Below are 25,203 nucleotides of genomic sequence, written 5' to 3' on the forward strand. Positions count from 1 at the left end.
CCTGAATTCCTTGTCTGGCCTCTGGTCAATTTCACTTGATTGGGGAAGGCCAAGAACCCTGATCAGTATCAGTTATTCCCCCAAGGAGTCTTTTTGCAAGACTTGCACTTACTCCAGCAAAGTTACCATTGCTCAAAATATTTTTGGATCTTCTTTCCTTTTGTGGAGGGAATGAAGAGGATGGAATCTGGAACTCTGGTCTCACTGGGGTTTGAATCCACCTCCTCTACCAAGTAGCTGGATGTGGCCTTCAGTGGATCAGTCTGCTTTCTCATCTATAAAATGGGGATGTCAATATTACCTACCTGACAAATATACAAAACATTAAAAATGTATTTAATAGTAGAAACTGTTGACTCTCAGACAGATATAAAATGAACACATGCCAATGATTTCATTTAACTTACTATTTAATGAGAGAATCAGGAAAATGTTAAAACCAGTTCAAATAAGGATTTGGCTTTATTCTCTACAGAACAAAATTCAATTGCATTGCCATGGATAGGAATCACTTGCATAGCAATCGTTAGGAAATATTCACATTACTATCGGTTTTCTATGAATTAACTTCTACCTCTACAGAGTTGTAAAATAGCCTATTCAAAAACACGGACATACCCTACAAAGATCAAGCCATCCTACTGAAAGGATATCCAGTAATCTCTTTTGTTCACTCCAAAAATCTAAGTTTTTCCTTGCATAGGTTGTTGTAAAGATTTACAGGGTTATCTACTTAAAGCATATGAGAGGCTGATTCATAGTAAATAAGTGATAAACATTGGATATTACTATCATTATTGCCTTCATGTCTATAGTGCATTACTTTGAAAATCTTGGTAGCTGTTTTTCTGCTGTGGAAGGGAGATTCAATTTTTTTTTTTAAAGGGCAAAGTTATTTGAAGTCAAGTCTGCTAAATATTAATTAAAGAACAGCAATTTTGTTTTTGAAGTAACTGAAGTTTCTTATTTTTTTGACAAGATGAGTGTTCTTTCAGGTCTCCTTGACTAGATACGTCAAAAACTCAGTTCTCAGAGGATTCTGTGAGATGGCAGAGCAGGAAGCACCGGGAATCTGTCTCTCCAGCCAGACAGCGATTGCAGCAGCAGAGATGCTCAAGGGAGCTCTCTGGGGTGAAATGAAAGGACACCAGACAGTAATTTAAAGTCCCACGAAGAAATACGGATCTCAATAAAGGCAGACACAAGGGCGATGGTAAAAGCTAGTATCATTGTAACAATGGTTTGTAACTGTACTTTTTCTTTTCTACATGATTTAAGAGACTATACATTTTTAAGGAAAAAAAAGTCACATCAATTACAAGTGTAAAACTAATACCACTGTAACTTTAGTTTGTAACTCTAAATCTAGACTAACACACTTAAATGAATTTTTAATTTGTGTTTTTTGGGCATACAGTTCATAAAGATGCAGCTTTATGATATCAACCACTGAAAGGGGAGGTGACAGAATTGTAAGAAAGCAGTGTTTTTGTTTGTTTTTCTGTTATGGCTTTGCTGCAGGTTGTGGGGATCTTAGTCCCCCAACCAGGCATGGAACCAGCACCCCCAGCTTTGGAAACACAGAGTCCTAACCACTGGACCACCAGGGAAGCACCACGGAGCAGTTTTATAAAAAACTTATTTTGCCAGGAAAATCCCATGAGCGGAGGAGTCTGGTAGGCTGCAGTCCATGGGGTCGCTAAGAGTCGGACACGACTGAGCGACTTCCCTTTCACTTTTCACTTTCATACATTGGAGAAGGAAATGGCAACCCACTCCAGTGTTCTTGCCTGGAGAATCCCAGGGACGGGGGAGCCTGCTGGGCTGCCGTCTATGGGGTCGCACAGAGTCGGGCACGACTGAAGCGACTTAGCAGCAGCAGCAGCAGCAGTGTTCCTTGATGACTAAGATAAGCCAGTTTACTATTTCATAAGATTGGAGGGGATCATTATTCCATAGACTCCAGATTTACTTTTGTAAATCCTGACTAATCATGGTTTTATCCTCTGGTGATTTGAACATTTTATCATATCTACTTTGATCTCTTATAATGCTTTTGCCTTAAGGTCAATTTCATCTGGTATTAATGTAACTATACAGATTTGGGGAAATTAGTGTTTGTATAGTATATATATATATATATATATATATATATATATATATTTCTACTCTTTTAGTCTGCATATGTGCTTTAGATGTATCTCCTTTTATTGGATAATAAATTTTAATAAATTTTCCTTTAGTTACAAAAAAACACACAAAACTTATTGAAGTTAAACTGATATAAATTCAAACGAAAGTGTTAAACTTTATCATGTTATCCTCATGATAACCACAAAGAAAATGGCTAGAGTACATGCAAAAGAAAATGAAAAAGGAATTTAAACACTCCACAACAAAAAATCAACAAAAAAGAAAAGAAGACAGGAATGTAGGAAATGAGGGGGGAAATGGCTATAGGGCATATAGAAAACAAAGAACACGATGACCAAAGTCTGTCCGTTCTTATCTGTAATTAACTTAAATGTAAATGAATTAAACATTCTAGTCAAAAGACATAGATTAGCCGAATGGATAAAAACACATGATCCAACTATATGCTGTCTACAAGAGACTCATTTGAGATGCAAAACACAAGAGGCTGAAAGGGGAAAGATGGAAAAAGACATTCCACGTAAATAGTAACCAAAAGAGAGCAGGGGTGACCATACTAACATCAGACAAAACAGACTTTAAGTTACAAAAGTTTACAAAACAAAGGACATTATATATTAGTAAAAGAAGGTATAACAATTATAAGCAAGAGCCACCGGGGAAATCTCATAAGCAATAAGATATAGCAATTATAAACATTTACTACCCTAATGAAGGGCTTGCCACGTGGTGTGAGTGGTAAAGAACCTGCCTGCCAGTGAAGGAGACAGAAGAGACATAGGTTTGATCCCTGGGTTGTAAGGATTCCCTGGAGAAGGGAATGGCAACTCACTCTAGTATTCTGGGCTTCCCTGGTGGCTTAGCTGGTAAAGAATCGGCCTGCAGTGCGGAAGATCTGGGTTTGATCCCTGGGTTGGGAAGAGGCCCTGGAGAAGGGAACAGCTACCCACTCCAGTATTCTGGCCTGGAGAATTCCATGGACAGAGGAGCCTGGCAGGCTACAGTCTATATGGTTTCCAGGTCAGACACGACTGAAGCAACTTATCACGCATGCACACTCGTGTCTTTAACTCTTTTTTGTCTGTTTCTCTCTTCAACTCTGTCAGTTTTTGCTGTATACATTTTGATGGTATGTCATTAGGATGGTGCGTGCATGCCAAGTAGGAAGCTCGGTGGTGAAGACACCAATGTGCTGTGCTGTGCTTAGTTGCTCAGTTGGGTCCAACTCTTTGTGACCCCATGGACCGTAGCCCGGACAGGCTCCTCTGTCCACGGGATTCTCCAGGCGAGAATACTGGAGTCGGTTGCCATGTCTTCCTCCAGGCGACCTTCCCAGCCCAGGGATTGAACCCAGGTCTCCCACATTGCAGGCGGATTCTTTACCACCTGAGCCACCAGGGAAGCCCATGAATACTGGAGGGGGTAGCCTATCCCTTCTCCAGGGGATCTTTCTGACCCAGGAATTGAATCGGGGTCTCCTCCATTGTAGAAGTATTCTTTACCAGCTAAGCTACCAGGGAAGCCCAAAGACACCAATATCCACTCACAATAATGGACAGAACAAACAGAAAATAAGAAAACGGAGGATTTATAGAAAACCACCTAGATCTACAGACGTATACAGAAGACTCCACCCAACAACAACAGCATCCGCTTTCTTCTTAGGTGCACAGGGGCATTTTCTAGAACAAACCATATATTAGGCCACAAATTAATAAGTGTCAATGAATTTTAAAAGACAAATAACATACAAAGTATCTCCTCTGGCCACAACAGGGTAAAGTTGGAAATCAATAGCAAAAGTAAAATTTAAAAGTTCACAAAATTATGGAAGTTAAATAATACACCTTTCAACAAACAACAGCTCAGAGAAGTCACAAGGAAAATTTAAAAAAATACTTAGACACAAATGAAAAGCAAAACACAGCACACCAAAACCTGTGGTTCATAAAGTACTGCTGCTGCTGCTGCTGCTGCTGCTGCTGCTGCTGCTAAGTCGCTTCAGTCGTGTCCGACTCTTTGCAACCCCATGGACAGCAGCCCACCAGGCTCCTCTGTCCATGGGATTCTCTAGGCAAGAATACTGGAGTGGGTTGCTAAGAGGGGCAATTTATAGCGATAAATGCTCACACTAAAAAACAAGAAAGAGAATCAACAAGTAACTTTATAACTTAAGGAGCTAGAAAAAAGAGAACAAACTAAACTCAAAGTCAGCAGAAAGACAGAAATGATTAGGTCTAGAGCAGAGAAAAACAAAATAGAGAAGAGAAAAACGATAGAGAAAAATCAATGAACCCCAAAATCAGTTCTTCAGAAAGATAAAAAAATGGACAAAACTGCACCTTGATGGACTAAGAAAAAAAGGGTGAGGACTCAAATTACTAAAGTCAGAAATGAAAGTGGGAACATGACTACAGATTCTACAGAAATAAAAAGAATTTTAAGAGTTCTATGAATAATTGTGTGCCTAAAATTTGATGATCTAGATGAAATAAAAACAAATTCCTAGAAACACAAACCACAAGACTAAATCAGAAAGAAGCAGAAAATATGCATAGATTTTATACCGACTGAGGGGATTGAATCAAGCATCTCCCAACCAAATAAAGCTACGGACTTGATGGTTTCATTGTGAAGTCTACCAAACAGATAAAGAACTAATGCCAATCCTTCTCAAACTTTTCCAAAAAACTTAACTCATTCTATGAGGCCAGCATAACCCTATACCAAAGCCAGACAAAGACACTACAAGAAAACTATAGCACAGGGATCTATACTCAATATCCTGGGATAAACCATAATGGAAAAGAATATAAAAAAGAATGTAGATATGTGCACAACTGAGTCACATTGCTGTACAGCAGAAATTAACACAACATTGTAAATGAACTACAGTTTAATAATAGAAGAAGAAAGGAAACAACAGACCAACATCCCTTATGAACATTGATGCAAAAATTCTCAAAAAATACTAGCAAACTGAACTCAACAGCATATTAAAAGGATTAAACACCACAATTAAGTGAAATTTATTCTTAGAATGCAAGGATGGCTCAACATAGGAAAACCCAATGTAATAACTTTACAATTATTATAACAGCAAGTGAAGGAAAAAACAAAACCTCTTATCAATTGATGTAGAAAAAGCATTGGGCAAAAATCAACACTCTTTCATAGTAAAACCAGTCAACAAAATGAGAAGAGAAGGAAACCAGCCCCATATAATAAAAGCCATATGTAAAAACCCACACCAAACATCACATTCAACAGTGAAGGACTGAAAGCTTTTCATCTAAGATCAGAATGCCCGGCTTCACTTCTTCACCATAGTACAGGAAGTTCTAGCCAGAGCCTTTAGGCAAGGAAAATAAAGGGTATTCAAATTGGAAAGGACTAAGTAAAATTAGGCTTCCCTGGTGGCTCAGTCAGTAAAGAATCTGCCTGCAATGCAGCAGAAACAGGTTCAATCCCTGGGTTGGGAAGATCCCCTGGAGAAGGGAATGGCAACCCACCCCAGTATTCTTGCCTGGAGAATCCCATGGACAGAGGAGCCTAGTGGGCTATAGTTCATGGAGTTGTAAGAGTTGGACATGACTTAGTGACTAAACCACCACCGCTACCACCAAATAAAATTATGTTTGCAGATGATATGACCTCATATATAGAAAACCCTAGAGACTCCACAAAAAAGTTGTTAGAACTAAAACATGAATTCAGCAAAGTGGCAAGACAGAAAGTCAACACACAAAATCCAATTGCATTTCTATACATGAACAATCTGAAAAGGAAATTATGAAAACAGTTCCATTTGCAATAGCATCAAAAAGACTAAAATATCTAGGAATTGACTGAGACGGTAAAAGACTTGTACAATGAAAACAGCAAGACACTGCTGAAAGAAAGAAAAGAAGACATAAATCAATGAAAACACATTGCATGTTCATGGGCCAGAAGAGAGAATATTGATAAAATGTTAATACTACCCAGAGATCTACAGATTCAAAGCAATCTCTATAAAAATGGGTTTTTTTGTAGAAAGAGAAAAAACCCATCCTAAAATCTCTCCTTTTAAGATTCATATGGAATTTCAAAGAGCCCACATAACCAAAGAATCTTGAAAAAGAGGAACAAAATTTAAAGAATTGTGCATAAAAGATACTATCCAAAGAGTAAAAAGGCAACCCACAGAATGAAAGAAAGCATTGGTAAATCATATATCTGATAAGGGATTAACATCCAGAACATATACTGAACTCCTAAAACTCAATATCAATGAAAACAACCCAATTAAAAAAGCCACAAAGCACTTGACATTTCTCCAAAGAAGATATAGGAAGAGCCAATAAGCACATAGAAGATGTTGAATCACTGGAGAAACGCAAAATTACAGTGATATAACTCCATATTCATTAGGATGGTTACTATTTTAAAAAAAATAGAAAACAAGCATAGGCAAGGATGCAGAGAAACTGGAGACCTTGCAAAATGGTAGAGCTGCTGTGGAAGAGTGTGGTGGCTCCTCAAAAAATTAAAAATAGAATTACATTGTGACCCATCCATGCTCTCAGCAGCATTACTCACAACAGCTGAAATGTGGAAGCAACCCAAGGGCCCAGATGTATGACAGATGGATGGTCTATCCATACAAGGGGGTATTATTCAGCCTTAAAAAGGAAAGCATTTCCAACACGTGCCACAAACTGGATGAACCTTGGGGAAATTATGCTAAGGGAAAGAAGCCAAGACAAAAAGACAAACTTGTCGCAGAAAGACAAACTATTTGCTTCCACTTCACATGGTAATTCAGTTCAGCTCAGTTCAGTTCAGTGGCTCAGTTGTGTCCGACTCTTTGCGACCCCGTGAATCGCAGCACGCCAGGCCTCCCTGTCCATCACCAACTCCCGGAGTTCACTCAGACTCACGTCCATCGAGTCAGTGATGCCATCCAGCCATCTCATCCTCTGTCATCACATGGTAATTAGAGTAGTCAAAACCATAAAGACAAGGCAGCAGGGTGGTTTCCAAGGACTGGGGGCAAAGAGTTACTATTTAACGGGTAGAGTTTCAGTTTTACAAGATGAAAAGTCACAGGCATGGAGAGTGGTGATAGATACCAACAAGGTGAATATATTTAATATCCCTGAACTGTGCACTTAAAAATGGTTAAGATGGCAACTATATGTATTTTATCATAATACAAAAAAAAATCAATTTTCAACAATTCCAAATGTTTGGAATGTTTAGCCTCCCATTATAAACCACTTAATATTCCAGTACTTTGGCCACCTCATGCGAAGAGTTGACTCATTGGAAAAGACTCTGATGCTGGGAGGGATTGGGGGCAGGAGGAGAAGGGGACGACAGAGGATGAGATGGCTGGATGGCATCACTGACTCGATGGACTTGAGTCTGGGTGAACTCCGGGAGTTGGTGATGGACAGGGAGGCCTGGCGTGCTGCAATTCATGGGGTCGCAAAGAGTTGGACACGACTGAGCGACTGAACTGAACTGAACTGAAGATTACATGAAGTATTTTTTAATTGAAATAGTTGATTTACAATACTGTGCTAGTTTCAGGTGTACAAGCACAATTCAGTTATATATATGTGTGTGTGTATATATGTTATACATGTACACATTCTTCAGATTCTTTTCCCTAATAGGCTACTACAAAATATTGAGTATAGTTCCCTGTGCTGTATAGTCAGTCCTTGTTGGTTATCTGTTTTATATACAGTAATAAGCATATGTTACTTCAGTTCAGTTCAGTTGCTCAGTCGCGTCTGACTCTTTGTGACCCCATGAATGGCAGCACGCCAGGCCTCCCTGTCCATCACCAACTCCCGGAGTTCACTCAGACTCACGTCCATCGAGTCAGTGATGGCATCCAGCCATCTTATCCTCTATCGTCCCCTTCTCCTGCTGCCCCCAATCCCTCCCAGCATATGTTACTACCAACCTCCTAATTTATCACTTCTCCCACCCCTCTTTACCCTTCAGTAGCCTGTGTTTTCTATGCCTGTGGGTCTATTTCTGTTTTGGAAATAAGTTTTGTTTTTTTTTAGATCTCACATATAGGTGATACCGTAGGATATCTTTCTGAAGTACTGGTGAATAACACTGTTATTCAACAGTTCCCCCTGAAAGCTTCACGGTCGACTCGTGTCCCTCGCAGAGGCAGCGGGGGTGTGCAGGGCGGCATGGAAGCCTGTAGTTGGGCAGAGTGAACATAGCCGGGGTCTTGCTGCAAGGTCACAGCTGATACGTGCTTTTGCTGCAGCTGGAAAACTCAGACAGGGACCTGCGAGCACTTCTCAGGGACCTCGCTGGCGACAAGCTTGTAATAGAGCGTGACGCCGTTACCTGAATCGGTGTCCCGTCACACTTCCAGTGACGCACTGTTACCTATAAAGCAAGATGCTCCCCACAGGTTGAAAACGTTAGAGACAATGTCACACTAAATCACACCGATTCCCTATACTTGGTTTTGAAATTCAACTTCCCCTTTATTTTGAAATGACTCATCTAAACCAGTCTTCCTTTGAACAGCTGACCTAGGAAGTGAAGCAACGCATGGTGTGCCCGTCCCATGTGTGCCTGGCACCGCGGGAAGGAGTGGGCGACACGACACAGCTCCGTCCTCTCCTCTCCAGAGCAGCGGAAGCGGTGGGACAGGAGCATGCAGGCGACCCCGAGGAAGGAGACCTGGGTGCAGACTCAGTGCCAGATGCTAACCCTCTTTTCCCTCTATTCCCTGGAGGCTCAGACAGTACAGAATCTGCCTGCAATGTGGGAGGCATGGTTGGAGCCTTGGATTGGGAAGAGCCCCTAGAGGAGGAGGGCATGACAACCCACTCCAGTATTCTTGCCTGGAGAATCCCCATGGACAGAGGAGCCTGGTGGGCTACAGTCCACGGGGTTGCAGAGAGTCAGACACGACTGAGTGACTAAGCACAGCACCGCACCAGCAGCCCTGCCTGCTTCTGAGGGTGCTGGAGGACCAGGGGGTCCTTGCTCCCAAAGCAGGAAGTGATCTGGGCCCAGACCACCTCGCAGACCTCACGTGCACCCTTTCCACTGTGCCACTGCCTTCCAGCCTCACTGACTGCAGCAGAATTCATTTCTGCCACAGGGCCTTTGCACAAGCTACCTTTTCTTTGCCTGGAAAGCCCTTCCCTCTGAGCTCTGTCTCTGGCCCCTTCTTGTTATTCAAACCTCAGCCTAACTGAGTGAGATTAGCTGAAATTAGTGACAGCCCCTCAGAGCACCCCCTCTAAGCATGCTGGTGAGCCCCTATTCTGATTCTCCATGAGGCACTGCTCCCACCTAGCAGAGTCAGTGAACCTCTCATCTGGGTGGAACCCCAACACACTGGACTGTACCCGGCACGCTCTGCTCACTGAACGTTTTTCAATGAATGGCTGAGAAGGGTGAGAATGCTCTGGAGAAAATGAAGTACTGCATGAGATATAAAATGCTTTTACTAACGAATAAAAAACACTCCCCCCTGCTTTCACTGAATGTCTTCTCTTGGAAATGGCAGCAACATCGCACTGGTTACTCTACGAGGCTACATTGTGTAGATGGGAACCTGCCTTCCTGGGGAGCAAGAAAGGCTGGAACCCAGTTCCTCTGCATCATGTTTCAAGGGAAGACAATTCATCTGCTGTCTGTACATCCCTCCCTGGGTGACACTGCCTGTTCGCTGAGTTGCACTCCGTCCATTTCCCTGGAGAAAGTGAACGCGGGTCGCAGGAGCACAGCTGCCGCTCTGACCAGGTCCAGGCCGGCAGGTGGCCCGCAGGCTGGCCTGCGGAGGCTGCGGCTTGGATGCACCTCATCAGACCACACGCTGGGGACTGCCCACGGCTCCTTCTGCCACAAAACCCAGATCTAATAAGTTTATTGGTTGGGTTGTGAGGCTCAGCTAAGCATGACACAGGTTAGCTCTAAGTCCAAGAGGAGAGGTTCCAGAAGGTGAGTTTACACGAGTCAGTGACTTCCACAAAGGGCAGCCAGGCGGTTGGAGCTATTTACACTCTTCCTGCCAGGAGGGCTGAGCACATGCTCCTGCCGCTGTCGGGTCGGGCCCATGGGTCCCCTCATCACAGACAGTGATGGCTTTCTGTGAACTGCCCCGGCCTCACTTTCCTCAGTTCAAACATCACCACCAAGGGGGTTTCAGTGACTCCGGCAGCAAGATCAGCACGGTTGCAGCATCATCTGCTGATTCTGGCTGGAGTGGCAGAGCTGAGGACGAGTAAGGGGGCTGCTCTGAGCAGATCTCCATGGCCCAGGGACCCGCGGCACCGCCGAGATCACTGCTGTCCTTGGCACGGGGTAGCATGCAGGGTTTCCAAAAATGTGTCTTCTAAGGTCCCATGGCCTCATTTCTCAGTTAGTTATTTCTGGTTTTAAATTAGCTGTATGGCCCCAGAAGCGACCAGGGGTGCAACGGTTCTGTATCGCATCAAGTGCTGTGAGCCCTCCTCCAGGTCGATCACGTAGTCCCTGGAAAAGGAAGGGAATTCTGTACCCGCCCAGCTCAGCGGCAGCCCTGGTGGGACTGCTTCCCACCGTCCGCAGCGCAGGCATCACTCACCTCTGCTCGTCGTTTTCTGGTTCCACCAGGATGTTTTCTTGCCGCTCTTTCACTCTCAGAAACACGTATGCGTCTAGGTCTGGTTTGGGAACTGCCAGAAGAATGGTAACGTCATCAGCAAATGCTCAGCTAATAAGAGCAAGAGGGAAGAGCTGCTGAGATTAACTGCCTCAGTCATGAAGGGACCCTTGATAGAAAGCATGGTGGAGGGGCGGTTGTTGCATGGATTTGAGGAGAGATCTGGGCTCCTTCTAGAAACAGCCTACTTCCTGCAAGGTCTCACTCAGGACCCGCTTGCTAGACAAGTGGAGAGGTCTTAAGATAAGTGGAAGCCTGGGAGGAAGGAGTAAGGACCACTGGAGAGAAACATGCCTGAGAGTCTCAGGAGGACACAGCATGAGAACGGAGCCAGAAAACAGATCTGTGGAGAGGGCGGGAGGCTGGGATGTCAGGGAGATGGGGTCACACGGTGATGGCCTTGGATGTTAGGCTGAGGAACCCAGGCCACTGCTGGAAGCTGCCCTCCATGTCCCTCCATTGATCATAGGTTAGGCTGGTTCCCCTCCTCCTCCATCAGCCACACCTCGTCAGGAAGAGCCCAGAGCCGGCTGCTCCTCCAGCCCTGCACTGCCAGCAGAGAGCCCCACCACCCAGTGGGGTCCAGAGAACCTGCTGGACCACTCAGTGTTCAGGGCCCAGCTCAGGTGTGGGGCTGCCCGTGGTTCCCCGTCCACTGAGAAGGCTGAGGATAACTGGCTGCAAAAGTCAGGCACAAGTCCCCTGGGCTGCTCCCGGGTTCTGGACCTCCAGAGACTCCAACATCAGCAGAGCCAGCTGGGCCCACTGGGCAGCTGCTGATTCGAGGAAACCCTCAAAGGATGTTAGGTTACGACAACCTTCCCTGACCCTGCCAGCAGGGTTTCCATGCTCCAGGGGCCTGAGGGGGACTCAGGGCATCTGGGCTGAGTGAGCCAGGTTCTGATCTGCCCAGGGCAGGCTGCCCCCTGCACAGCTCCAGTCCTGGGAGCCTGGCTCTGGTCCTTGGAAGGGACCTAAGACAAGCAACGCTTGAGTGTCAGGAGGTGCTGACCAGCATCAAGTAGAAGGCAAGGCCTGGGCCAGCTCAGGAATCGACACAGGCCCATCGGTGGTTCCCAGCTGCTTGTACGCAGTGGACACAACAGATAGTGCTGGGCAGGGATGAGGTTCGTGGCCCCCACTCTACTCATATGTGCAGACAAAGAGGCTGAACTGGACAGGGAGTGGGCCTTCTGTGTCCCTCAGGCAGGTTCTCCAAAATGACCAGTTCAGAGTTCCACAAACCCTGCTTGGGCTGGGCTTGCTCCTGGAATTGTGTCCCCCCAAATTTACATGTTGAAGCCCTGAGCCCCAGAACTTCAGAACAGAACAGATTTGGAGACATGGCCTTTAAAGGGCTAAAATGAAGCCATTAGGGTGGGGCGCTAATCCAATCTGACTGGTGTCCCGATAAGAAGCGGGACGGACACCGGAGTGTGTGTGTGTGGCAGGCCAAGGGGAGATGCCTGGGGGGCCCCGTGCTGTCAGCACGCTTGACCATCGACTCTGGCCTCTGGATTTGCGCAAGAATCCATGCCTGCTGTTCAGGCAGAACTGAGTACGGCGGCCAGAGCTAAGTCGCCGGCCCCCTGCAGCAGGGTTCACAGCGTGGCCCCCAGACTGGGTCGGGGAGAGACGTAATTGGGGATAAACATTCAAGGTGGGCTGTCCTAGCCTCAGTTTGTGGGCCTGGACTCCAGGCCCCCTGGGAGGTCCTGCACGGAGACAGGGAGCTGGCAAAGATGAGGTGTGGACTGGAGCCTACGTGCCAGGGCCCCTGCTGGCTGAGCCGACCTCAGGAGTTACCCCCAGGACCCCTGCCCCTCTGCTCAGCAGACTCTTGGGGGGACAGAGTGAGGGGGTGATGGCTGTGCCTCTTCTCTTTCCACCTCAGTTCTGTTCCCCTTTCCTTAGCCCGGAAATTGCTCACAAATAAAGATCAGGAGCCCTGAGGGACACCCTGGAGGCCTCCTAGCCAACATCCCCCCCATCCCCAGAGTGGGGAGACAGGCCCTGCACAGCCTGGAATCTGTGAAGGAGAGGCTGCCCCTCCCACCCACCTCACCCCCACCCAGAAAACAGAGACCTTGGCTGCTTCCATGCCCAAAAGAGCCCAGCACAGCATGGATGCCCAGGAGGTAACTGAATATACCACGAGGCTGAGTCTACATTTGGAGAATTTCCTCTGAACCAGAAGAAGATAAAAGTGATGCTCAAGTGGCTACAAACGGCTACCCTGGTACCTGCTTTTAATGATTCTTGGTTTTTAACCCAGAACCCTTCCTCTCTGTCTCTTTTCTGCTCATCTGTCTACATATTTATTTTCCTTCGTTCGAGGGAAGAGAGTGAAGCGAATGTTCTGCTCACCTGTCCTCAAGAGATCCACCTTCTGTAGATTGGGAGGCATGTGCTTTAAGGCCGTGTCCTTCAGATAGGTCTCTGTGTTAGCCAGGAACCTGAAAGACACACACCCAACGCCGTGACGACACACCCGGCGGAGCCACCGGGGCCCCCAGACCCACAACAGGGGCCCTGCCACCGGCCTCAGGGACACAACCACGCAACCCACGCTCCAAGCCCGGGGGATAAAGGCGGGTCCCGCCGGCTCACTCTTTGGCAAAGGCAAACTCCTCCTGAGAAAGGGTGGAAGGCTCCTCCTCTCGGCGGGTCTTCTCCTTTTCAAGGACGTGAGGGAAAAACTTCTCTATCTGCGGGACAGGAAACACCTGTCAACGCTTCATGCCATCAGTTAGTTTGGTAAAGTGGGTCATCAAACGTCTTGTCTGATTCCAGCGGCACACAGACAAGTCTCCTGAGACAGGTGGGGGTTAATCTAGAAAGTGACTTTAAAAACAGTGAGTCTTGGGCTTCTCTGGTGGTTCAGTGGTAAAGAATCTGCCTGCCAAAACGCAGGAGACACAAGTTCGATCCCTGGTCCAGGAAGATCCCACATGCCGCGGGGCAGCTAAGCCTGCGTGCCACAACTGTTGAGCTTGTGGCTCTAGAGCCTGGGAGCCGCAACTACTGAGCTGGCTACTGAAACTCTCAAGTCTTAGAGCCCGTGCTCTGTGACAACAGAGGCCACTGCAACAAGAACCTCGAACCGCAACTAGAGAGCAGCCCCCAGTCTCCACGACTAGAGAGCAGCCTGCACAGCAGTGAAGAACCAGCAGAGTCAAAAATAAGTAATAAATAAGGCAAGACTTGGGACTCCCCTGGTGGTCCACTGGTTAAGACTCCTGCTTCCACTGCAAGGGGCACAGGTTCAATCCCTGGTCGGGGAACTAGGATCCTGCATACCACATGCGGCCAAAAACAGGAAAAAAAAAAAAAAGGTGGGTCTTCATGCTTGAGCCTCTTGCTAATCATAAGACCTACCTGCCACACTTCAAGAAGGCAGGTTTCAGAGAATTCGGAGGGAAGACCAGGGCTTGAAAAAGCAAGACAGTTTAAAAAGGGTGAAAGGGTTTCATGAAGGAAACTCTGGAGAGACAAGCAGAAATGGAGTTTAAGAGGCAGGATGGGGCTGCAGCCAGCATTTCCGTGTAGCTGTACAGCTGTCCTTCTGCGAGACAAAGCAGACACAGGGGCGGGACAGACAGACACAGAACATACGAGCTGCAGAGGAGTGACGCTCGAATCAGAGAGTATCACTGGCAAGGATAAAGTCCACAAATGGGTGAGGCTTGGAAAACGCTAAGAACTACCAGAAAACAGGACAACAAAGCTAAAAGCTGCAGAGAGCTGCGTGGTCAGGAACCAGAAGGGCAGTCTCTTGTTTGGGGTCAAGGCTGTCAAGATCACCTGGGCCAGGGAAACGCCTTTTGCAAGAGGAGGAGCTGGAGGCCGAGGGAAGGCAGCGTTTATCCTCAAAGGGGTGAGGTCTTCCAGCTCAGAACCACTGTCTTGTAGGAGGAGTTAAATTCACATGTGTATGGGGCCTGAGTGTGTCTCCCGTCTTCATGTGGACTGTCATTGCTGCTGCACTAGAATGCTTACCATTTCAGAATCTCAGTCACTGAGCTCAGAAGGGGTGGGAAAGATAAGAGGCAGGCGCGTTTCCTGATTTTCAAATATACAAAGGAGGAGGGGGATCGTCAACACAGATCAGGGTCCTTCAGGTCATACGTGTTATTGTATTTGAATAAATACTGGAAAAGATAGTTTGTGAACTCATAGGAAAGTGACTGGTGACCGTGAAGAGGATTCACCCAACCACACACACAGAAAACTGAGCGGCCTGGTAGCTGAAGGTGGGCAGAGGCAGGCTGTGTGTCTCAATTTGTTCCAAACAGGCGGTACTGTCTCTGATGCCTTTGTGGACAAGCTGGAGCAGGGGTGGGGAGACCGGTGACAGTACAGGCTAGAGACTCATAGACAACTCAACACTGGTTCAGTGACGGATGCTGACCCACGGGGAAGGCCCAGGGGACCCATGTCTGACTCTGGCCCAGTCCTATTAACGAGCCACGTAAGACCTCTGATGACACACTCATCAAACTTGCGGAGATAACGAATAAACTAGGTGACGAGATCGAGATCCAGAGACCAGGGAACTGCCCAGCTTAATAAGGAGAAGCTTAAGAGGGACAAGTTTTGAGCTCTACATGGAAGGATCAAAAATCAAGCCATGCAAATATAGGACAGTGACAGGAAGGGGTAATAATCATGACAGCTGAAAAATTACATAAGAGGCTGGCACTCATGGTAAGTGCAGAATGAACCCAGGCTGTCACCATCAGAGATGCCATGCGACTCCAGGTGGCATTACTCCCAGTCTGATGTCCAGGAGAAGGGAAGTGACCATCCTGCTTTTCACACAAGCGACCAAATGACAAGAGGAATTCCATGTTCTGTTACAGGTGGGATAATTTAAGGAGAATACTGACAAATGTTTTAGGGAAGAGATCAGGAGAGTTAAGGGAAATAAATGGCTGAAATGTTTAACTGAGAGGACTCTGATGAGCCTTTGTGAGCGGTCCTCAGAACTGGAAGTGACCGCACGTGGAAGATGGTACATCGGGGATCATGGTGATCCCTGAACAACAGGGGGTTTGGGGGAACCACACCTTCGACCCCAACTCCTTGAATAACTTTGCAGTTGGTGCTCCGTATCCAAGGCTCTGCACCTGCAGATGCCTCAACCGTGGACCACGTTTATAGCACATATTTACTGAAAAGATCCGTGTATCAGTGGACCTGTGCGCTTCACACCTATGCTGGTCAAGAATCAGCCGTATTTGCTTTGTCGTAACTAAGAGGACAAGTGGAACCAAATGAGAAGAATCTTCAAGGAGGTAAGAACCTCCCAGGGTTAAAACAGACATCATACAAAACACTGAGTAAGAATTTTTGCAGTTCTGTTTTTATAAGTCAGATACAGCTGCATGTCATTATCACGGTCCACATGACACTGCCTGAACGACATGCAAAACACTTCTCAAGACGAGGTCCCCTCTGGTCAGTAGTCTGTTCAGCCCCTTCCAACACCTCCACCCTCAGCACTGCCCCGCGGTCACTCCAGGGGGCGCCATTCTCGCAGCAGGAAGACTGAAAGTGTCCCCAGAGGAGGAGGCCGACGGCCACCCGCGCCTTTCGTCTGCTCCTCCAGGACAATCTGTCGCCCTCTTGACTCTGGCTCCCCTGACGTGGGGCCTGGGGAGTGCTTCCAGGCCCGGGACGCTCCCAGCCCCCACCCAGGACCCTCAGCCCCCACGACAGGCTCCCCGACCTTCATGAGCCGACAGCGCAGGTAGCTGCTCAGGACAAAGCGGATCCGCTCCATCTCCATCTGATGGATGCTGACCTTCAGGTCCCCCTTCCTGGCCCTCTTGAGATTTTCTTCCTGTTCAGAGAGAAAAAGAAGTTTGTAAAGAAAAAAAAAAAACGAGAGTCAAAGACTAAGAACGTTTTTTTGTTCAATCTGCCTGCAGTCCGCGAGGACCGTCATCATTGGCAACACCGAGGACTCGGAGGCTACACTGAGGTCAGAGGAGGACAAAATACTCCCTGTGTAAGAGCTCTCATCTTCTTCTCATCTCTTAATTATACAAACAATACGTGACCACAAGCTCATGACACAGTGCAAGCAGTACTCATTCACTTTTAGAAAAAGACCATTTCAATAGAATCTGAATTTGGTCAGTCAGAAGAACTCCAACCCGAAGAACTCCAACCCAAGTGTAAACTAGATAATACAGCAGGTAAGAAATGTCTAACGGGTCTTAAAAGCAATGTGAAAACACCAGTTGAGAACCTGTAAAATACCAACGTTTTAAAGCTAGCCTGAGGCTGGTAGTGGCTGAAACTGGCTCATCTAAGCCGAGGACCACATACTCAGGGGGCTTCCCTGGTGTGGCAGTGGTAAAGAATCTGCCTGCCAATGCAGGAGACGTGGGTTCGACCCTTGGGTTGGGAAGATGTCCTGGAGAAAGAAATGGCAACCCACTCCCACGGACAGAGGAGCCTGGCGGGCTACAGTCCACGGGGTCACAAGAGAGTCGGATACGACTTTGCGGTTAAACAACAACACACTTAGAGGCTACAGGGCCAGGCTGGTAAGGAACGTAGAGAGGAGGGCACCCAGGGGCCGGCGGCCTGGGGGGCATGCTGGGAGGGGTGGTCCCTGCCCTGCACTTGTCAGCTGTTCTCATGCACAAACGTGGGAAGGCTGAGAACAGGTTTTCAGAAGCTGACATCCCTGGGGTATCATGGGAAGCTGACGTCCAGATGTTCCCAGGAGCTCCCAGGCTTTTTAAGCATAGATAAGGAATTTAACATTAAAAAAACTAAAAAACAAAAAACCCCAAACTAGGCTGGACCCAACAAAACAGATTTGCTCTCGGACTTTCACTGCGCTCAAACACCTCCTAAGGGTCTCTCCTTTGGACCCTGAGGCAGGCACTGCTTACCATGTGTTCCAGCTGCTCCATGACACATTCTACGATTTCAGACTTGTTTTCCAGCAGCTCAGGGGCAAACTTTTCATTCATCCAAGCCTAAGAGACAAAGCCAAAACAGAGCATTACTCACCATGGAGCAAAATAACCCTGTGAGTCAGCACATACCCCTAAAATCACAGCGACCTCAGCAAAGAAAACGACCAGTTGGAAATACTGGGAGTGCTTTGAAGACAAGTTATGTTTAATGACAGCTTCTTTATTTCCTTTAGTGGGAAGCCTGTGTCCCTAGCACACTTACAGCTGAGAGTAACCCCACGTGGTGTCCACAGGTCTATACCCGATATTGCCCACCAGGGGGCACTAGCACCCTTCCATCCTGAAAGATGAAGTTGAGCTCTACAAACCTCCCATCTCTTCCTTCCTGAAGCTTGGTGCACTTTACAAATACTTTTTCACTTATCACTACAATATCTGAGAGGAAACGGATTCAGGTATCCTTTTATGTTATTTGCTAACTGCATAAGAGTACAAAGGATCACAGATGAAAATGGAAACTCATCTGTTACGCAGTTGTGGAACAAGAGGTTAAATCCCTAATTTATGACTCAGGCCCAGATGCTTGGTACACTTCAGAAACCACCAAGGCTTAGGGAACTGAAATACCCGCAGGGGGCTGAGGAACCCGCACTTATCTTTCAATCACAGAAAATTTAGTTTTAGCATAGCTCAGAATTACAGGCCAGGCAAGCTCCATTTATCCATTTTGACACCCTCAGCCTCTGTTTCTCCAGTCATCACCATCCAGAAGCATTATTAAATACTGGCTATTGTTACTACAGCAAAATTTTTTCTTTTTTGTTTTTCAGGTGTTTAGGCTTCTGGAATAGTTTGCAGATATATAAAACTAACCAGAAAGAGGGTCTGTATTTTCAAGCAGCATAATGAATGAGAAAAGATCAAACTGTCAGTAAGGACTTACAGCAGGAGTTTTTCTTTTAACTGACTTTAATATACACTGAATAGGTAAAAAAAAAAATTTATGAAATACATAAAATGAAAAACAGCGGTAAACAGCTGAGTGCACATAACTTCACTAAAGAATACCATCTTTTTATAAGTCCCCTTGCCTCTCTCCCTCCCTCCTCAAAGGTGATCATTAACCTGAATTTAGGGTTTAATTTTCTGTCATTTCACTACATCTGTTTGTATCTCTACAAGGTGCTTAACAACCTTCCCATGACAGGGCACTCAAAGAAAAGACAATGTTTGTATGGTACGCTGGGCAAAATGGAGATGTGGGGAGATTTCTCATGTACAGTATGAAATCATGATAATAAAAATACATAATACTAGGGGAAGTTTATATTAGTACAAAACGTCCAAATAAAATCTTGTCAAAATTTTTAGTGAAAATCTTGTGTTTAAGTTCAGTCCTTTAAAATCCAGTTCTGTGTTTGAAATGACTTTGAAAAAATTTTAACGACAATCTGTTTGTCACTGTTACTGGGAGGAAATGTGCCCGCCTCCACTGCTCAGTTTATATGTTAAAGTCCTCACTCCCAGTGCCTCAGAAGGTCTTTGGAGATGAGGTCTGTAAAGAGGTAGTTAGGTTAAGATGGCGTTAGTGACTCAACGGACACGACTCTGAGCAAACTCTGGGAGATAAAGGACAGGAGCCTGAGAAGAATCGGGCAAGACTTAAGCTCAGTTCAGTTCAGTTCAGTCGCTCAGTCGTGTCCGACTCTTTGCCACCCCATGAATTGCAGCACGCCCGGCCTCCCTGTCTATCACCAACTCCCGGATTTCACTCAGACTCACGTCCATTGAGTCAGTGATGCCATCCAGCCATCTCATCCTCTGTCGTCCCCTTCTCCTCTTGCCCCCAATCCCTCCCAGCATCAGAGTCTTTTCCAATGAGTCAACTCTTCACATCAGGTGGCCAAAGTACTGGAGTTTCAGCTTTAGCATCATTCCTTCCAAAGAAATCCCAGGGCTGATCTCCTTCAGAATGGACTGGTTGGATCTCCTTGCAGTCCAAGGGACTCTCAAGAGTCTTCTCCAACATCACAGTTCAAAAGCATCAATTCTTCGGCGCTCAGCTTACTTCACAGTCCAACTCTCTCGTCCACACATGACCACTGGAAAAACCACAGCCTTAACTAGACGGACCTTTGTTGGCAAAGTAATGTCTCTGCTTTTCAGTATGCTATCTAGGTTGGTCATAACTTTTCTTCCAAGGAGTAAGTGTCTTTTAATTTCATGGCTGCAGTCACCATCTGTAGTGATTTTGGAGCCCCCCAAAATAAAGTCTGGCACTGTTTCCCCATCTATTTGCCATGAAGTGATGGGACCAGATGCCATGATCTTCATTTTCTGCCTTAAGCTGCTGAAGGACAAACTGGTTAAACCAGAGGTTAAAATGCGGTCGTTAGGGGGCGCCCTAATCCAATGTGGCCGGTGTCCTTGCAGAAGAGTAGGAGGCGGATTCGGAGCGACTCGAGGGTCAGTCCGTGGGCGCCTTCTCTTCTTCGTGGACGTTCACTCTCTGTGTGAAATTATCTCCAGGGAGGAAAGGGCACGTGAGGACACGGAGACAGTCGTCTCCAAGGCCAGGAGCGGGGCCGCAGGGGAGACCGAGCGTGTCAGCCCCTGAGCTCCTCTCAGACAGAGGAGCCTCCAGAAGGCAGAAGACACGCTTCTGCTGTTGGAGCCGCCCCGCCCCGGTACTTGTTAGGCAGCCTTAGCAAACTCACACGACCGTTAAGATGAGAAACTCTGTGTTTTAGGCAATAAGTTTGAAATCTTTTATTTTCTACAAGCATTCAGGAGTATCCCACACGGGCTCCTGGAGCCGTGCTCACCAGTGGCCGGTCGGGCCACCCCACACAGCGGCTGTCCAGGCGGTCGGCCGCCCACAGGGCATCACTGCAGGAGAGCCTCAGGCCCCGGGTGCAATTCCTGCTCACCCCCTGCCGAGGCCGTCAGATCCACCGTCCTTGGGTTGCCTTCCGAGGAGCCCTGAGGACACTCAGAAGCCATCGGTCTGGGGCCCCGCTGTCCCCGAGGACCGGGGGCAGCATCCGGGCCCTTGCGGAGCCTCGGCCTGTGCGGCCGCCATGCTGGCCAGCTCCGCCCTGGACAACAGCCTGGCAGGGGTCTGAGCTGTACAGTTTCCTTAGCAACCATCGTTTGCTCTTCTACATGATGCTCCTGAGAGCTATCTCTGCGGCGGCAGGAGCTTTTATCCATCTTCCTACTCTTTTTCCCCCTCTTTATGTGTATATCCCTTCCTCTAGGTATGCACCTGAGAAGAGAATAATTGGGCCATGGGATATGTGTGCCTTCTTTAACAGAAAATGACGTTATTTTTTAAAGTGACAGTACCACGTTTCACATCCACCGTGGTATGAAAGGGAACGCGTCAGTCGCTCAGTCCTGTCTGACTCTTTGCGACCCCAAGGACTGTAGCCCGCCAGGCTCCTCTGTCCATGGGATTTTCCAAGCAAGAATACTGGAGTGGGTTTACAAGTGTGCCAAAGGCTCTACACTCTTGCCAACACTCCCTACTGTTCACCTTTTTCATTTCTGCCCATCTGATGGGTATGAGTGATATCTCACTGGGTCTGAAATTTTCAGGGTGTCTGTGAATCTCCAGATAGTATATGCACAATTCTGTGTGAGTGTACATGTGCATTGCTCTGAGAGGAAGTGCCAGAGTTTTCACCAGATTCTTAAAAAGGTTTGTGATAGAATTTATTTTTTCAAGGATTTTTGTTTGTTTAATACATCTGAAAAGAATGCATATACAAAGAATTGAGATATAAGAAAGCACTGGTTCAGCACTAATGAGATCTATAAGAATTAGGATGTGGGGAAGATTATGTAACATTTCTAAAACTTGGAAATTGCAACCCAAATAAGCTGATAGAATCTCTATTAACACTTACGAAGAGTCTTCATAAGACCTTCCCCAGGATTTTTATTAAACTAGAAAGCCTCACCTGGCTGCTCCAGGGTTTCTCATATACAAAACAGAAATAAGGGGATTTCCCTGACTGGTTAAAATTACGTTCCTTGGGTTTTGTCACTCACAATGGCATGTAGGGCAGGGGAGAATGAAGAATCCTAAAGTAACAGACACAAGAGAGTTCTGGAAAGGGGGCAATTGCAGGGACAGCAATAAGGCAGCAGGTGGACTGAATCAGAGAGACCTGGGTCACTTCCTGGCTCTGATGCTGTCTGTGGCCCTGGCGAGTTACTCTACACCTCTCATCGCGAAGCTCCAGTTTCCTCATCTGCGGAGCGGAGATAACACAGTACCTCCCTCAGGGGGTTGTGAAGAGCATTACTGCTCACGGCTGACACTCAGTCAGCCTTCACACACCTCAGTCTACACTCAGTACTTCACGCACGTTATGTCACTCAGTCCTCACAACAACTCCATGAGGCAGCCACTACCATTACCTCCGCCTTATAGTCAAGGGCGTGCTGGACACAAACTATACAACCTGCCCACATTTGTAAAACTGGCCAGAGGCACGGAGGGGTTTAAACACAGATAGTCTGAACTCTTTAACCACCAAGGCTTCATGAGACCAGAAATATAAAGAACCCTGACACATGAGCAATACTCAATAAACCACAGTGACTACGACTAAAAGGAGAAACATCCCAGGAGTGATCTGAGGCAAGCAGTAGAAATGTACAGAATGGTTGGCAAAAGAAACTGGAGGAAAAGGAAGGATGAGACCAGTTTTCTCCTAAAGGTGTTTTAGCATTTTCTAGAACTTTTAAGTCTCTATCAGGCACTTCTGTAGTCCCCACAAATACCAAGTAGATCCTTGCTTTGTGAACCGTTCTTGTAACTGTCCCCAAAGCTGACCTTTACTGGACCCACCTGAGGATTCTGTGTTCGACATTATGAAGTTTCTATCTGGCTGTGCCTATACTTCCTGCTTCTGTGGAGATGGTAAGACACAGTCTCTTCTCTTCTAAGAAGCCTTGAATTCCATCCCCTCATTTCTTGAATCCTGACATTTGCAGCGCTGGACTAGCTAAAGAGGCTGTGCTTGCAGCAGGGGGATTCCCTGTGGGCTGCTTACCTGCTCCAGCCGGTCGATGAGCTCTGCAGGGGTCAGGACCACCTCCTCACTGTCCCCATCAGAGTCCTGTCCCAAGAGGTCTGCTTCCTCTGCCATCTTCTCTGAAACCAGGAACCTAATAAATAAAAGAACCCATACTATGCTGTGTGTTTGTATTTATTTGCAAGAACACGCAACTATGGTACCTGAGAAAAAGAGGTTTACGTGGATTGTAGACGCTCTTTGGCAGTGGCCAGAGAGTTCACTGGCTTTGGTTTTGTAATGCGTTGCCTCTTCCTTCAAATCTTAGGTCAGGGATCAATTTCTCAAAGCCCTCACTCCTTATAAGGGTTTCCACGTGCTCGCTGAATAGAGCACCAATCACATCTGTTTGCCTTCCAGGAGGAGGTCCTTTCCGCAGTGGCTGCGCTGGCTTCGGCTCTAATATTAATCGTGGCACCTCTCAGGGCTGGGGACACAATGATCTGGCCGGTCAGTGACTCAGAGGCTTAGGAAGATGGGTGATGGAGACGTGGTCGCATCCTTGGAGCCTCAGTCAATTCAGTCAGTTCAGTCGCTCAGTCGTGTCCGATTCTTTGCGACCCCATGGACTGCAGCATGCCAGGCCTCCCTGTCCATCACCAAATCCCGGAGAGTACCCAAACTCATGTCCATTGAGTCGGTGATGCCATCCAACCATCTTATCCTCTGTCGTCCCCTTTTTCTCCCACCTTCAATCTTTCCAGCATCAGGATCTTTTCAAATGAATGAGTCAGCTCTTCGCATCAGGTGGCCAGAATATTGGAGTTTCAGCTTCAGCATCAGTCCTTCCAATGAACACTCAGGACTGATTTTCTTTAGGATGGACTGGTTGGATCTCCTTGGAGTCCAAGGGACTCTCAAGACTCTTCTCCAACAAATCTTCGGCGCTCAGCTTTCTTGGAGCCTCAGGGATTCCGAAAGCACATTCCTCCCTGCTCCCCTCCTGGCATCGCGGGCATAGGGTCACCGCCTCCCCCCAGACGCACGCGCACATACCCCCCCCCCGCCCCCCGCCACACACACACAGACACGCGGCGAGCGCGCTTCCAGTGGGCCTACGCGAACGCTCACCCAGGTCGGGGCAGGCTGCGAGGCCCTCCGAATCGGCGGGCAGCGACAGCAGGACGCTCGCGGGAAGCAGCCCGAGGAGCAACCGGCCGCGGAACGCTTGGCTCGAGCCGCTTCCCAAACAGACCAGAGCGTTCACTTCGCAGATCCCGCGCTCCTCTCTGACACTTCCCGTCCAGGTGCAACGTCACCGCGCACTAGCGACGCTGTCCAATCACGGCCAGGAGGCCCCGCCCACCCTGGGGGCGGGGCCTGCGTGCCCGCGGCCCGCTTTCCCCGCCCCTTCCCTAATGGAGGCGGCGGGGGGCGGGTCCCGCTGCGCCCCGCCCACCTCTGTCAGGGTCCGGCGTGCGGCCCCGGCTCACACAGCCCATGGGCCGTCGGCAGGGGGCGCCCGGCCCCCGCAGCTGAGGACTCGGGCTGCGTGAGTCTTCGCGCCACCCGGCACCGGCACCCGCGTGTGCTCTGGCCGAGCCCGGGCGGCAGGGAGGTGCATTGTGTTAGTTAGATCAGGCCGCTTCCACCTTTAGGGTCGTCTTCCCCACCCTTCTGGCTCCCGCGTCTCTGCCGGGGCTGAGGCTATGGCCACTACCCCCGGCTCTGAAGGCCTTTAGGCGAGTGGTACACACACACACACACACACACACACACACACACACACACACACACACACACACACACACGCCCGGCTCTGAAAGCCTTTAGACGAGTGGTTCTTAAAATGCGGTTCAAGACCACCAGCAACAAATCGGCCTGGGACCCCTGAGAAATGCAAGTTCTCAGGGCCAACCTACACCTGTGAAATCAGAAACGGGTGTGTGGGTAGGGGGAGTTCCACAAACTTGGCTCATCAGATGATTCTGATGCAGATGACCTTGGAGAGCCATTGCATTAGACAATCCCAGCTGCTCTCTAGGTTGATGTTTACAGTTTATGCCTTCTGCCTTGACTGTGGGGCAAAAGCACGCACACACACGCGCGCGCACACACACATACACATACACAGAGACATAAAGACGGATTCCAAGGCAAGGGCCCTTTGAGCTGTGTGTTACAGAATGAGTTTTGTTAATGACAGATGATGACCTTTCCCAGGTCCCTTTCTGTGTTTCACTGGTTGGTGATTCAGTGGTTTTCAGCTGTAGCAGGTTGGGTTTTCCCAAGAGACCTGCTCTGCTATCCATCTCATCCTGAACTCTTTTTACAGCAACATGACCGCTGACACCTCTCCATCCAGAGATGGAGCTTGTAATCTCTCCTCCTTTAAAAAAAATGT

At 47.6% G+C, this 25,203-nt stretch overlaps 1 protein-coding gene across 1 annotated transcript; it reads right to left on the reverse strand.

Moving 5' to 3' along the window:
• Positions 1 to 432: 432 nt before the first annotated feature.
• GINS4 (GINS complex subunit 4) lies at positions 433 to 24,107 on the reverse strand. Its single transcript, XM_070364191.1, has 8 exons — positions 23,931 to 24,107; positions 22,839 to 22,953; positions 17,746 to 17,832; positions 16,566 to 16,679; positions 13,445 to 13,542; positions 13,202 to 13,290; positions 10,757 to 10,847; positions 433 to 10,665 (listed from the first exon to the last, which is right to left on the reverse strand). The coding sequence occupies exons 2-8, from the start codon at positions 22,932 to 22,934 to the stop codon at positions 10,569 to 10,571; spliced, it is 672 nt and encodes a 223-aa protein (XP_070220292.1). The 5' UTR covers positions 22,935 to 22,953; positions 23,931 to 24,107; the 3' UTR covers positions 433 to 10,568.
• Positions 24,108 to 25,203: the final 1,096 nt, after the last annotated feature.

Source organism: Bos mutus, chromosome 27 (genome assembly GCF_027580195.1).
Source record: "Bos mutus isolate GX-2022 chromosome 27, NWIPB_WYAK_1.1, whole genome shotgun sequence".
In the NCBI taxonomy this organism is placed as follows: Eukaryota; Metazoa; Chordata; class Mammalia; order Artiodactyla; family Bovidae; genus Bos; species Bos mutus.

Bases quoted from the DNA above. Each gene is read 5' to 3' on its own strand.
- GINS4 (XM_070364191.1), bottom strand. From the start codon at position 22,934: ATGGCAGAGGAAGCAGACCTCTTGGGACAGGACTCTGATGGGGACAGT. The intron at 17,833-22,838 runs GTAAGCAGCCCA...TTTGTCTCTTAG, and splicing joins TCATCGACCGGCTGGAGCAG to GCTTGGATGAATGAAAAGTT. The intron at 10,848-13,201 runs GTGAGCAGAACA...TTCTTCTGGCAG, and splicing joins GGTGGATCTCTTGAGGACAG to TTCCCAAACCAGACCTAGAC.